General features: G+C 35.8%; 1 protein-coding gene across 2 annotated transcripts in view; it reads right to left on the reverse strand.

Annotated features, from left to right (window-relative positions):
- Positions 1–13,831, reverse strand: part of RYR3 (ryanodine receptor 3) — a 208,420-nt gene that overhangs the window by 79,864 nt on the left and 114,725 nt on the right. For both annotated transcript variants that reach the window (XM_030452246.1, XM_030452245.1), the window contains exons 39-43: positions 10,956–11,229; positions 8,460–8,574; positions 6,820–6,952; positions 5,718–5,821; positions 2,683–2,818 (exon numbers count right to left, since the gene is read on the reverse strand). In XM_030452246.1, the coding sequence (XP_030308106.1) occupies positions 2,683–2,818; positions 5,718–5,821; positions 6,820–6,952; positions 8,460–8,574; positions 10,956–11,229 (762 nt within the window). The remainder of the gene's footprint in view (positions 1–2,682; positions 2,819–5,717; positions 5,822–6,819; positions 6,953–8,459; positions 8,575–10,955; positions 11,230–13,831) is intronic.

Genomic DNA, 13,831 nt, shown 5'->3' on the forward strand with positions numbered 1-13,831 from the left:
TTCCAATGTCTGACTATATTCATAGTGAAAAATTTTTGATTTGTATTCAAATGGAATCTCTCCAGAAGCAACTCGTGCCCACTGCCCATTGCCTTCTTCACGTGACTCCTTGTAAAAAGGGAGTCTCCATCTTCTGTGTTACTGGAGCATTGTAATAAGATCTCCCCTGAGCCTTCTCGTCTCAAGGCTGAACAGAGTTCATGGCTTGCCTGAAACAACTCCATTTATAACAGATTCGTGTGGGAAAATAAATGTTATATTTGAAAAGGGAAAAGAGTGGGTTTATCTGCTGTAGAAATTCAGTACAGGTAAACAGGTTGTGATCTAGACTTTTGCTGAATAAAAGTCATTGGGAAACTGAACCTTCATATAAATGAATTCTTTGTATGTAACTAATTGCTTTATGGACTGCAGTTAGTGTCACATGGAAGCACAATAGGAATAATAATTAGGTCAAAACCAATTAGGTATTTATGGTTTATGGTTAAATGGAACTATTAGAAATTCATGGAGGCTGCCTTATAGGAATATTATTAATATGTAGGAAGATATGAAATTAATGGGACATGAAGGAAGAAAACAAATTACAAGAAAAGAAACAGTTCACAGCCACTGAACTGTCAGTAGCCTGGAACTTTAGTGTCGTTATTTTACATGCAAGTGACAATACTAAACCAGTAGAGAAACACAAGTAGCAAGCTTATATTAAACTGAATGTTGTAGCTTTAGGAATCACCAAGTAGGACTGGAAAACGTGGTGTAGCTGAGAGCAGCAGTGGTGCTCCCAGGAAGGCAGAGTCAATGGAAGGCAATGGTGAGATAAGTGGGACTGACTGGCTCAGGAAGGAGCAGCTAAACACTTTAAATATGTCAGTCTTGTATTTTCCCAAATAAAACACCTGTATGATCTTGGTACCCAGCACAGGATGAGAGGGGATGGACTCAGGTTGCATCAAGGGAGGTTTAGATTGGATATTATGAAAAAGGTCTTCACCAAAAGCATGGTCAGGCCCAGGGAAGTGGTTGAGTCACCATCCCTAGAGATATTTAAAAGATGCATGGATGTGGCATTTAGGACATGGTTTAGTGGTGGGCTTGGCAACGTAGGGTTTACTGTTAGACTCAAGGATCTTAAAGGTCTTTTCCAATCCAAATGACTCTATACCCTAACTATTGACTTCTCAGATTCTTTCCCCCCTTTCATTTTTTTTTTTTCCTTTTTTTCTCCTTTTCACTCATATTCCTTTCATACTGGAGGGAAAAAGCAGGATTCTAAATCTCAAAGTTAACTACTTCACTTCATTAAAGCCTTCTAAGTGAAGATTTTTTAAAATCATGCATTAAGTAAAAACCAATCCTAGCATATTGCATCCATCTTTTGAGGAGACAAATACAAAACCCCCTTAAAAATTTTAAAGGGCTGTTTGAATACATATTGCAGAATCAAACAGAAAATACAAATAAAATTATAAAATTTAGTTAATTTTTCTTTTAATAAAAGCACTATCAATATTGTTTTCAGTGGCTCACTTTCGGTACAATTTAGATCGAGATGTTAAAAATTTATCTCAATTCCATCAGGTTTTGAAATATCAATTATGGCTTTATGAGGATTGCAATTTAGAGTACAAGGATGCAAACACCAGCAAAAGGCCCTTGAAGGTAGTTTTAATTTAGAATGTGCAGGAAAGAAACTTATTTTAAGCACAGAGGTTAAATTAATCTGTCATGTTGCTCTAATGAAGTCAATAAAAATTTATCAAGAATTAATTAGTCTACAATTTCAATTTGTGGTTTATTTTATACTGCATTCACCATGAGAATCTTATTGTGACCTTCTCTTTATATATAATTCTTTTCCATATCCCTTCTACTGGGATACCAAACTACTGAAAATAGCTCTAATATTTGCAGCCTGTTCTAATTTACCTCATAGGTCAAGTTAATGAGAATTCTGCCTGAAGAAATAACTTCTGCTTATTCCAAGGATTCATTGCCCCAAATCAAAATTCATTCGTGTGTTTATAAGTGTGTTGTTACTATTATCTGAGCAACCCAAATATTTTACCAATTTACATTTGTAGTTGTTCTGTCAAGCAGAGGACACAGAGAAAATAGTAATCTGATTTTCAAAATTGCTGTGCCCAAAACTGTCATAATGAGAAGGGTCAAACACCCAACCACAACTGATTTTCAGAAGAGAAGCAGCAAAGCTTAAATCTGAAACTTAATTCTACTGACTAGCAGTCCATCTAGCAAAGTTACTCATTATGCTAAATAAGCTCTCACAAGTAAGACCAAAGTTATCATTATCTACTTGTAAAGAGTAAGGTTAACATTAATTTAGAAAATCAACTATGGAAAACACACACTTTGTTATCTAAATCACTCCTTGTTCTAAATTTCTTAGAGCAGTTTGTCAAGTTAATTTAGCAGTTCACTCAATAGCTACAGGCTTATCAACTACTGAACATACTTCAGGTATGTTTACAGAACTGAAAGGTAAACATATTTATTGTTTCTCTTTCAAAAAATTATAATAAGCAGCATATATCAATAACCTTGTATTTGTAGTGAGAACAGTATACATTAACCTCTCATCTATTAATGCTTGTTCATGGTGAGAAAAGTAATTTTAAAGAAAACTTCTGATGTAATTTGGATGCCAAAAATTACACTTACTGTTAGCAAAAACTGCAAATCTTAGGAATGACAGGTAACGTTCACCCTCTATTGGATTCCATCCAATGTCTGGATATCCCTTAGCCAGCAATACTGGACAACTCTGCAGGCCACAACCTGCCAGGTAGGTAACAACCTACAATAGAGAAGCATAAATTAATGTATGTGTTAAGAAATAAATTTCTGAAAATAAAACCAAAAAAAATTAACATAGATATTTTGATTTTAATGACAAGGCTTTTATATAACAGGTGTTTCAGCAGAGAAACTACCACCAGAGCTCATTACTGCATCACTCAGGTTCTAGTTCTTGCTTTTCATGATGATGAAAAAAAATCCAGCACTGTTTGTTTCTGAAAGTAACTAATCATATGATGACACAACAACTCAACAATATTAACAAACCTGGACTGTGAAAAGTAGAATAAAATATTGTGGAATTCAAATCTTTTTTTTGTACAATACATGACCAACAGTTAAAAATATTTAGCAACTTTAAAAAAATTGTATCAATAACCATGTATGTCTAATTTGCTACAATAGCAAAATAAAAATTGAATTAAAAATTTACTTACTATAAATCCCATTTTAAAAGATATGCAATTACATTTTCCAGAAGAATGATGAATATCAGTGAACAGTTTCAAAGAGTCTGACCAGAAAGATTATTTTTTGTCATATGTAAATTACTAACACAGCATTTATTGTCAATAAGAACATTTTAACTAAGAGAAATGTTTGAGAAATCATGAAAAATTTCATTAATTATAGTAAGCTGAACTACTGAAAAACGTACAGAATGATTTCTCAATCATTTAAAAGGACATTTGTGAATATCTTCAAAGCTTGTGACTTTTGCTTTTATTTAAAATACAAGAAGGATAAGAAATGAACATGCTTATAGTACTAAAATATATTTTGCAATTGGTAATGAACATCAAAAACAGGTGGCAAAAGGGACATAGTTTTTTCTGTTTGAAAAATGGAGATGTTACTCTGCTTACGCACCCTAGATAAATTCCGTGAGATCATATTTAGTCATTATCTAATGCTGTAAGAGAGAAACCAGGTATGAATTCAGGAAGAAGAGTTATACCTCTGCTGATACAGAATACAAGTTGCTTTCAAAAAACTGCAACAGAGGAAAAACAGGCTGATGTGAAAAATGTGCTTATTATAGTATGTAGTAAGGAAGTTACTCAGCGCATTAAGTGGAAAAAGAATGCAGTTCCTAAAAGGACTTAACAGTTTTCTAATATCAATTCAGAAGATATGAGTGAATACAGGCTTGAAGGAGTCCAGAGATGTAGCTTGTATAGAATGTGAGAAAAGTGGCAGAATAAATCATTTCTCCATTTCTTTTCAGATTTTACAATGCTACCACCAAATCCCATAATTTTAAACTGTTAAGTTTACTACAGTATGTCATCAGCCTGTGGGATAATTTTCTGGTGCAATTTTCTACCTTCCTCATACATTTGCAGTAAAGACAGATCAAATTTACAATGGCAAAAGTTCATAAGTTCAGTTGGCTATGTGCAATTTATTTGCTTTGAACACAGGCTTTATGGAACAAACTTCAGTCACAGATAAGCAGTGCATCATTTTGTGGGTAAGGGTATATATGCCACATTCACTGAAATGAGCTATGCAGTATTTGAGCATTTTTGTGCTATTCAGGATGTAGCTTTGTTTCGTGAATAACCTAACAATACTGCACCAGGTAAAAGTTATTGACTCATCAAGTTCAATACATTACAGTCAATACATTACTATTCTTCCAGCTAAAATGATTGATGAATTTGAGAAGCCCAATTTGAGACACACACAGACTGATTTTTCATCATAAAATACTGTGTCTGTTTCCATTGATAACTGCTACTGTTTGAACATTCAACACTTGTAAGGTGCCAAGTATTACAACATAAGCGACCAATAAATGAGGATAAAATAGTTAATGGTCAACAGAGACATTAAGTTTTCTCCTACAGTGCTTTCCATGAAAATATGAGAGTCACTGGTGGCACTCCAGTCACTAGAGGTGTATCACAAGGGCTGATCCTGTGGCCAGTACTGTTTAATCTTTATTAATGACAGGGACTGTCTCAGCAATTTTGCAGGTGATACAAAATTGTCAGTTGTTCTAAATGCTGCCTTTATCTAATTTATATATTCCTGTGCTCTGTTAAACACTTCCTTGTCATATTGTCTCTGTCTTCTCCTAGCTATCCCCATCATAATTTCATTTACTTCCATTTCCCAGCTACTCCTCTCCCACAGCATATGTTGATCACAAACTCCCCCACAAGGGATACTACTTGCATCACAAGATTCTCATACTGCTAGCACTGCACTGTGCTAGCACATACCACTTCCTTTCCCTGTTTTCTTCCTGACTCTGCACCCATCTTCCACCCCTTTTCCTTCCTGGATATAAAACAAAATTCCATGCCATTTTTTGTATCATTTTACCCAATTCTAGTTCATCCTGCCTCTCATCATATTTCCCTTTATTCCTCCTAATCATTACTTATGACTTGAGTCCTGGATTCAGCTTTCTGTTGCAACTACCCTTAAAATTCTGTTTCAACTTCCCTTCTTCAAAAACCCGCCCTTCCATTCTCTTAGTTCTTATCTCACACCCTTCAATCTCTAAGCTTTGTTTAAGTCAAAAGACCTGCTTCCCTTCTGCGTATTCTCCTCTTAATTCTGAAATTTGCTCCACCTCAAACAATTACTCTTGATATGCCTTTTTCCTGTTTCATGCCTTTATTCCTTATCATCCTTTCTACTGATAACAAGAGTGAAAGGATGAAGAACAAGGAATAAATCTTTCTTTGGCTGTAATTCCCATTAAGCATAAAGCAAAATCAGGGAAAACCCTGCTCAGTCAATCTTGCCCTGAGACAGAATATGCCTAGAGTAAGTATTTCTGATGAGATGATATCCAAAAATTACTGTGATCACACTTGCCTTTTTCCCTCCTAGCACAAGTACACTGATTAATAGGTAAATGGGACACAGTGAACACTTGCCTTATTGAGGTCTGGCTCCTCCAATGCAAGTGCAAGCTCATTGTTGTCCATTACAGAAGCTGCTGCGACATCGAGTGGTGTTGACCCTCTCATTGAAGGAAATGCTGCAGAATAAAGTTAATGTACATTAAATTCAGTTTCCAGTAATCACAGTCATACAGCAGAGGGCAGCAATCACACTAGAATCTAGAACATAAATATACTAATAGTGCATTGTAGGGAAGTTCTTCAATCAAGAACATAGCAGTTTTGATTAATGTCAAAATAAAACGCTGATATTTTTTTATGATTTGACATCCAGATCTATAACCATATTCAACCACCCGTTTTAAATTCAGATGAAGAAATCATTATTAGTAACATAGTTAACCAAAGTATACCAATAGTATACTATTTCTTTAGCAGAGGAACGCATTTTACATGTCATTCTTTACAATTATATCAATTCCAGATTTTTAAATATGCCTATATTCAGCTGAAAGAGACACTTTCAAGTGTTATGTTACTGTTTTCTTTCTTTCAGTTTTATCCCATTTTCTGTGTTAAACATGGGCAAACGCAGGCATTGCAATTATCACCATGAACACACTATCTTGCCTTGCTATCCCATTATAAACATAGACACCTATCCAGCTGAGACAACTTTTCTTGTGGTATAAAAGGTAGTGCTAATGTAACACTAAAAACAAACATTCTTTTTTTCCAAAGGGAAAGCATGAAGCTCACATCAGTGGTCTAAACTTTAGAGGGGAGATGAAATCTGAGGAGACAGGTAAGTACCATAAAAGGTTAAATTACTTTTAGATTCCCAAAGCAAACTATTTTGAATGGAAAACTGTTGAACTGCATGGGCTTAATCATAAATTTTTCAAGGTATTTAAAAACTCTGTATTTAAACTCTTCTGTTTCTGATAAAGTTCATAGACACATAAGGATGAAAAAATGCAGGGGAAAAAAAAGTTAGAGGTGAAATCACAGAATGCTCTAAGTTTCGGGGAGGCTTCATCACATGCTTCAGCTTGCTATACAAATTAGATACTAGTCTGGTGATACCAGATTTCCTCCTGGTCTTGTTTATAGCTGTAACAGCCACATGACATACCCAGTCCAACACTGCTGTTTTCCAGTAAGTAGCTAAGATGTTCAAACATGGCCTTTTGGTTTTGACGACTGATTCGACAGAAGTAGCACAGGAACCGGCAGCAGCTCGCCACCATCTTTGGAAAAACGATCCGCTGAGGAGGAAAGTTGACAAAGCAGTGAAATATGTTAATGAACAATCTGTTCCACTTCTTCCTGCACTCCTAACATGGAAAGTACAGTGAAGTTACCAAGGTGATAAGCAGCTGACAGTTGCTTTGCTTCTAGCTTAAGGAAGGACTGCATTTCCTTTTAACTTTGTATTCATTAGGCCATTAGGTTTAAAAGGTTGAAAAATCATTTTGCAGAGGACTGATTATAGAGGGCATATAAGGGGAAAAAAAAAAGGGAGAACCAATCCTCATTGAAGCAATTTGCAGACTAGTAAATGCAGTTATTCAAAACCACTATCTTTACCAGCAAAACAATAGCAAGCTGAATCCCCAATACTAGATCACATCAGAATAAAGAATATTCATGAACGTTGTTTTTTATTCCCACATTACAATAAGAATACACAGTCTTCATATAAAACATTTCCACAGGACTCCTATGTTATTTAACACATAGGCCTGATAAGACAAAAATGTTAAATTTCATTAACTATCCAATGCTTTTAAAATAAAAAACCCAACAAAAAACTGTAACACTTTGCTTGTTGCACATTACATACAAGGACTGCTCCACTGAAAATAAATTACTTGATCTGTAGCACTCATGAAAGAATATTTCATAAATTGCAACTAGTCATAAAAATCTTCTGTCTTTCTCACATTTGAAAGGAGATGAAAGAATAGGATCAAAATTCATGGGACAGATTGTTGATGTGTATTTTAAGTTTTTTCTATCTGATTTATTAAATCTACCATTATATAGCACTTTTTTAAAAGTTTGAAGTTCGGTTACAGCTATATGTCCTCAGGGAATACTCACAAAACTAATGAGAAAATTCAGTACTAACAAGAATTCTTTTTAAGATAAACTGACTTCCCTTTAGGTAGAAGCAGGAACATATTCTATACATTATATCTTTTCTGTAATATCCAGTGTAATATCCAAGCGTTTTAATCACATTATCATTGGGTTTTTTCCTTCCTGTGACATCCTTTCTCCTTCATATCTTCCATATACTGCTTATACTTTATTATAACAAGTCTAATAAATATTGCCTTCATTATAATACAACTCCAATATATTCAGAAGTGCAACCTTTTCACTTAATGAGACAACACTCTTGCAAAAATGTGATTATGTAATTTAAAGCTATATTATATGTATTATCTTTTCAGGGTATCAGGTGCACTTCCTAATTTTTAAATATCTTTTAAAAAATATCTTTTCAAGTCTTATTAAAAGACAGATGAAACACCTAAGAACTCACTGTTCTAAAAAACAAGACACAGAATGCTGAGCTTCTCCCTCTAGTATTATAGAAACTATTCTGATCAAAACAATAACTGATATTTCAATTTGGACAAACAAAACTGATCTTACATGAGGGATATCTATTTTTCTTCTCAGCCTTCTTCTTAAACCTCCTACTATGCTTCTGAAAGGCTCCAAAATGCAAAACATATGGTGCAAACTTACAGTTGAAATTACCTGAGATTTTTCTCCTCCAAGTACATTTACCATCACATCCATAACAGTCTCATGCATGCCTAAGACTCTCATTAAGTTAGGATGCTGATAGAAGACCTTGTTGTTCATTATATCTCTAAAATTGGAAAAAAAAAAAAAGTAATGTGTATTTAAAAATTAACATCTTAGTTTAAATCAATGATGCATTATTAGGTATTTCAGAAATATGCATTCACTGTTTTAACATCACTCTAAATTCTTAGAGTTCAGCATAATACAAAACCACCTGACAACTAAATGCTTCATATTTCAACATACCATCATTCCTCTACTATTCATTAATTCTATATAAGAATCTAAACTTTTAAATTATTGAAAATAGCATTCCTTCATCCTTAAATTGCCCTTACCATCTGTTCTATTTAAAGAAAAAAATATGTTCTGTGATGATCTAAGTAGAAAACAGTATATTTTGTTGTTCTAAGTAGAGAATGTGGATCAATTAATCAAAACCTGATCCTGCCTCTGCAGTAACACCTCCTAATTAATTTTCTCAGTTCACAACATAGAAGACAATGGATTTAATATTCACTCTTATCTGTTAAATGTGTTTCATCAGTATTTCCAAAATTAAGAAAAACAATCAGAAGACATAAAATGCCATACAGTCCCCTTAAATAGGAATATTTTAACATTTTCAATCTATCCACTATCCTCTCAACATATTCTAGAATTTGCTGCATTGGTTTAGTCATTTATGTATTTCAAAAGGGAATCCAGGGATTTCTAACATCCCAGGTCAATCTGTTGAAAACAAATGGCAAATAACAGACATCATGCCTGCTTTAGGAAATACAGAAAACTGGGAATGGAAGGTGACTCATCATACAACATCCCTGTGAAGGAGCCTATACACATGCTGAGTTTAAGCAAAAATTATCCTTTATCCCTCATAGATTTCCCAGCAGCTCCACAAACTCAGAATCAGGGACAAATTAGGTAATACTGCTGCATCCTAACTATTGAGTTGTTACCATGACATCCTCCATTCAACTGAAAATATTAGTCTTTATAGTTTTTACAAAAAACACAGACAATTTTTTACAGTGACAGGGTAAGAGTTATGGAAGGTCCTTACAGCTGTTTGAAAGGACTGAAATTGTTAAAAATTCTTGATTAAGAACAAATAGAGTTTTCATGTATTCATACTATCATTATCTCTCTTTTTAAATACACTTTTTGCATTTATATAATTAATTTTCTGTGATTTTTTTTAGACCTTCATACATAATATGGTCTCATCCAGCAATTATTTACATTAGAGGAGTAACAGGATTCTATGATTCTATTAAATTGGAGCATAGGAGGTTCAAGTTGAATATTCGAAAAATTTTTTTTACTGTAAGGGTGACAGAGCCCTGGAACAGGCTGCCCAGGGGGGTCGTGGAGTCTCCTTCACTGGAGACATTCAAAACCCGCTTGGACACGTTCCTGCACGATGTACTCTAGGTGGCCCTGCTCTGGCAGGGGGGGTTGGACTAGATGATCTTTCGAGGTCCCTTCTAACCCCTAGGATTCTATGAACAGACATACGGGTATGCACTATCAACTGATGCTTAACATGTAATTTCATAGCAAAACCCGAGTAAAAATATTTTCACATAAGCAGGCATTACATAGAGACAATTTCTTATAGTTCTAATGTTATAAAGGACTAAATAAGGAGTCTCCCATGTTCAAATACTTTAGTTGCCACTGGTGACAATATAATAAATACTAAGCAGTTTGAAATATTTCAGGTCACAACAACACTCAGTAGGTTCTACCTAACTGCTTGGACAAACTTTCTAATTAAAAAGACACCAGCAAGTTTATTCATAGAATCATAGAACAGTTTGGGCTGGAAGAAACCTCCAAGATCATCTAGTGCCAGCCCCTGCTACTTCACCTTCATTCTCCTGGTGTCTAACCTAAAGCTACCCTTTTCCAGTTTGGAACCACTACCCCTTGTTCTTTCACTACATACCCTTATAAAAAAATTCCTCTCCAGCTTTCTTGTAGGCCACTTCAGATACTGAAAGGCTGCTAGAAGCTCTCCCCAGAGCCTTCTCTAACAACCCCAAGTCTTTCAGCCTTTCTTCCACTTATGCATTAAATACAACATGAGATTCAGGTTTGGGAAAGAAGTACTATAGACATCAATACAATTTAAGTCAGCTGTTTTTTTTCCAGAGCTAATGTACTTTGACAAAGCTTTAAGCATTAAGCTTAACTATAGTAAAAGGAGTCCCTTTTCTTTAGCTGAGAAAATACCTTAGTTCACAGAAATTTTATACTGTTAGAGCTATCAATTGGAACCAGCTTGGAAATACCTGTAAAAATTACAGTTTCTGGTCGATAACTGCATTTTAATACAGACATAATTTTCATCCAGGATCTAAAATGCAAGTATTTACTAATGTAACAAAAAGCTTTACACAAACTCAAAAAACCCCCAAAATTATGGTAATTCCATACCCTAATCCATTAATCATTAGCAGCTCTTCCTCTTTTCCCATCCTGACACTGAGAAGGGAGCGAATCTGGCCCAGTGCTGCAAGCAGATTAATGGTGTCCTTCACAGAGGCAGCACTGATGGTGTAGGCTTTCTTCAGAGCCTGGAGCAGCTCACCAATGCTGTCATATTGCCTGCGAAGAAGGCTGTACATACTCCGAACTAATTCTGGATCTTGAATCTGATCCTCCTGGGACCAGCGAACCATAGTCTGGGATATGACCTCTTTCAGTGTAGCTAAAAGAAGAAAATACATATAAAGTTACAAGGTGTTACAACAAAATGATCAAAACAATGCATTTGTAGTAAAATATTAGGTAACATTAGAAAACGAGACAGATGTAAGAGACCAAAAGAACACAAGGAGAATGAACAGGATTTTTCAACTGGAAAAATAATTTTTAATTTTTCATGGTAAGTGTGATGGTCTTGAGAGATGGAAAGCAAAAAAAAAAAAACCACCATCTATTAAGCATTCAAGTCTATACCAGCATTGTTGCCAGTGAAATCTCCTGAACTGAAGAATGATCATTTTAAGTTAAGTGCTATATTTAAGCTTTTAATTTATACTTCATTTCTACATTAAATGAAGATTTATAAAATAGTACTAAATGCGGCTCAAACAAGTTTTCATTTCATTAGAAGTGTATGCAACCTAATTTTATAATGCCAAATAGATCTAGTATTTTTGATGATCACGTGCCTAGGTTTGGAATACAGAAATTAGTAATTAAATTTTCAGTAAACAGCTTGTGTGGAACCAAGTGTAAGTTCAGCTACAGCAGAAATATCCATGAATGTGAAGTCAGCTTGCCAATGAACTTTGTCAGGGGGGAGGAGGAAATAAAAACTGTTCTAAACTTTAAAAACTGCCAGAAAGGAGGATGAGATAGCCACCTTTTTAAATCAAATATTTATGATTTACCACCTTCCCTATTAAAACAATGCAAGCTTCTTTCCTCTGTTCTTAGCAAAGTTACCTCTTGTCTTTCTCAATGTTCTTCCAATGGAAAGAACTGCCCCCTCCAAATTTCCAGCACAAGAGTGTTCATAGCTACTGTATATCCAGTGATTTCTGTGTTTACACTAGTGTTTAATTTGCTACCTTTTCTCTCTTAGAATTTACTTAATGATGTATTTATAGAAAACTAATACTAATTTTCAGATTTGTTTTCAATAAATAGGCTGTTTTCTGTAGGGGCAGATTCTGTATTCCTTTAAAGAGGCCTATTCTTAGGGACGTGTTATAAATGAAAACATTAAATGGATCAGGTCCAGTCAGCATGGGTTTATGAAAGGTAGGTCCTGTCTGACTAACCTGATCTCCCTCTACAACAAAATGACTCGCCTAGTGGATGAGGGAAGAGCTGTGGACATTGTCTACCTGGACTTTAGTAAAGCTTTTGACACTGTCTCCCACAGCAATCCTCTTCAGAAACTTATGGTGCAAGGCTTGGATAAATACACTCTGCACTGGATAAAAAACTAGCTGGATAGCTGGGCCAAAAGAGTGGCAGTGAATGGAAGTAAATCTGGCTGTCACAAGCAGTGGCCCCCAGGGAAATGGGGCCAGATCTCCTAAATATCTTTATTAATAATCTGGATGAGGGGACTGAGTGTACCTGTAAATTTGCAGATGACACCAAGTTCAGTGGGTGTGTTTATCTGCTGGAGGCTAGGGAAGCTTTACAGCAGGACCTAGACAGGTTGAATCGATGGGCTAAGGTCGAATGCATGAGGTTCAGTAAAGTCAAATGCCACATCCTGCACTTGGGTCATAACAACCCCATGGTGAGCTACACACTCGAGGATGCATGGTTAGAAAGCTGCAAGTTGGGAAGGGGCCTGAGGGTACTGGTTGGTAGTCAACTAAATATGAGTCAGCAGTGTGTGCAGGTAGCCAAGAAGGCCAATGGCATCCTGGCTTGTATTAGGAACACTGTGGCCAGCAGGAATAGGGAGGTGATCATCCCTCAGTACTTGGCACTGGTGAGGCAACACACTGAATACTGCGTTCAGTTCTGGGCACCTCACTATAAGGAGGACACAGAGGTGCTGGAGAGTGTCCAGAGAATGGCAACAAAGCTCATGAAGGGCCTAGAGCACAAGTCCTGTGCGGAGCGGCTGAGGGAGCTGGGGGCGTTCAGCTGGAGGAGACCTTAGAGATCTCTTCAACTACCTCAAGGGAGGCTGGAGCAAGGAGGGAGACAGCCTCTTCTTGGTGGCATGTGACAGGACCAGAGGAAACCCAGGGAGGTTTAGGCTGGATATTAGGAAACATTTTTTCACTTAAAGGGCTGTCAAACATTGGAATAGTCTGCTCAGGGCAGTGGTGGCGTCACCATCCCTGAAGATATTTAAATGGCAAGTGGACATGGCCCTTGGGGACATAGTTTAGTGGTAAGCTTACAGTATTGGTCAAAGGTTGGAGTGGATGATCTTGAAGGTCTCTTCCAACCAAAGACATTCTAAAATTAAAACAGCTTTGTTCCAGAACACTCTACCACTTCCTTCCATTAAAATAGTTTGTTCTTTCAGTTCAACAAGGCAGTTTCCTTTTTGATTCTTGCACTAAATTCTTCTTTCCTAGAGTAACTAATAATTTCCTGTAGCTTTCCAACTCACTGAGTCACTGATTTATAGTTACATAAATATAAACACTTCTTCTACTAGAAATTCAATTATCTCATTAGAGAGTATAATTATTTATTCTGGCTTTCTGATTGGGAGGAAGGGGATAAACATGGGATAAAAAAAAATCTGAAGTGGGAAACCCAAAGAAGAGATGAAAATTATGGTAAGTCTTTGATAGCTCAGGTGATGGCCCCTCTTGCAAGGC

This window comes from Calypte anna, chromosome 5A, assembly GCF_003957555.1.
Source record: "Calypte anna isolate BGI_N300 chromosome 5A, bCalAnn1_v1.p, whole genome shotgun sequence".
In the NCBI taxonomy this organism is placed as follows: Eukaryota; Metazoa; Chordata; class Aves; order Apodiformes; family Trochilidae; genus Calypte; species Calypte anna.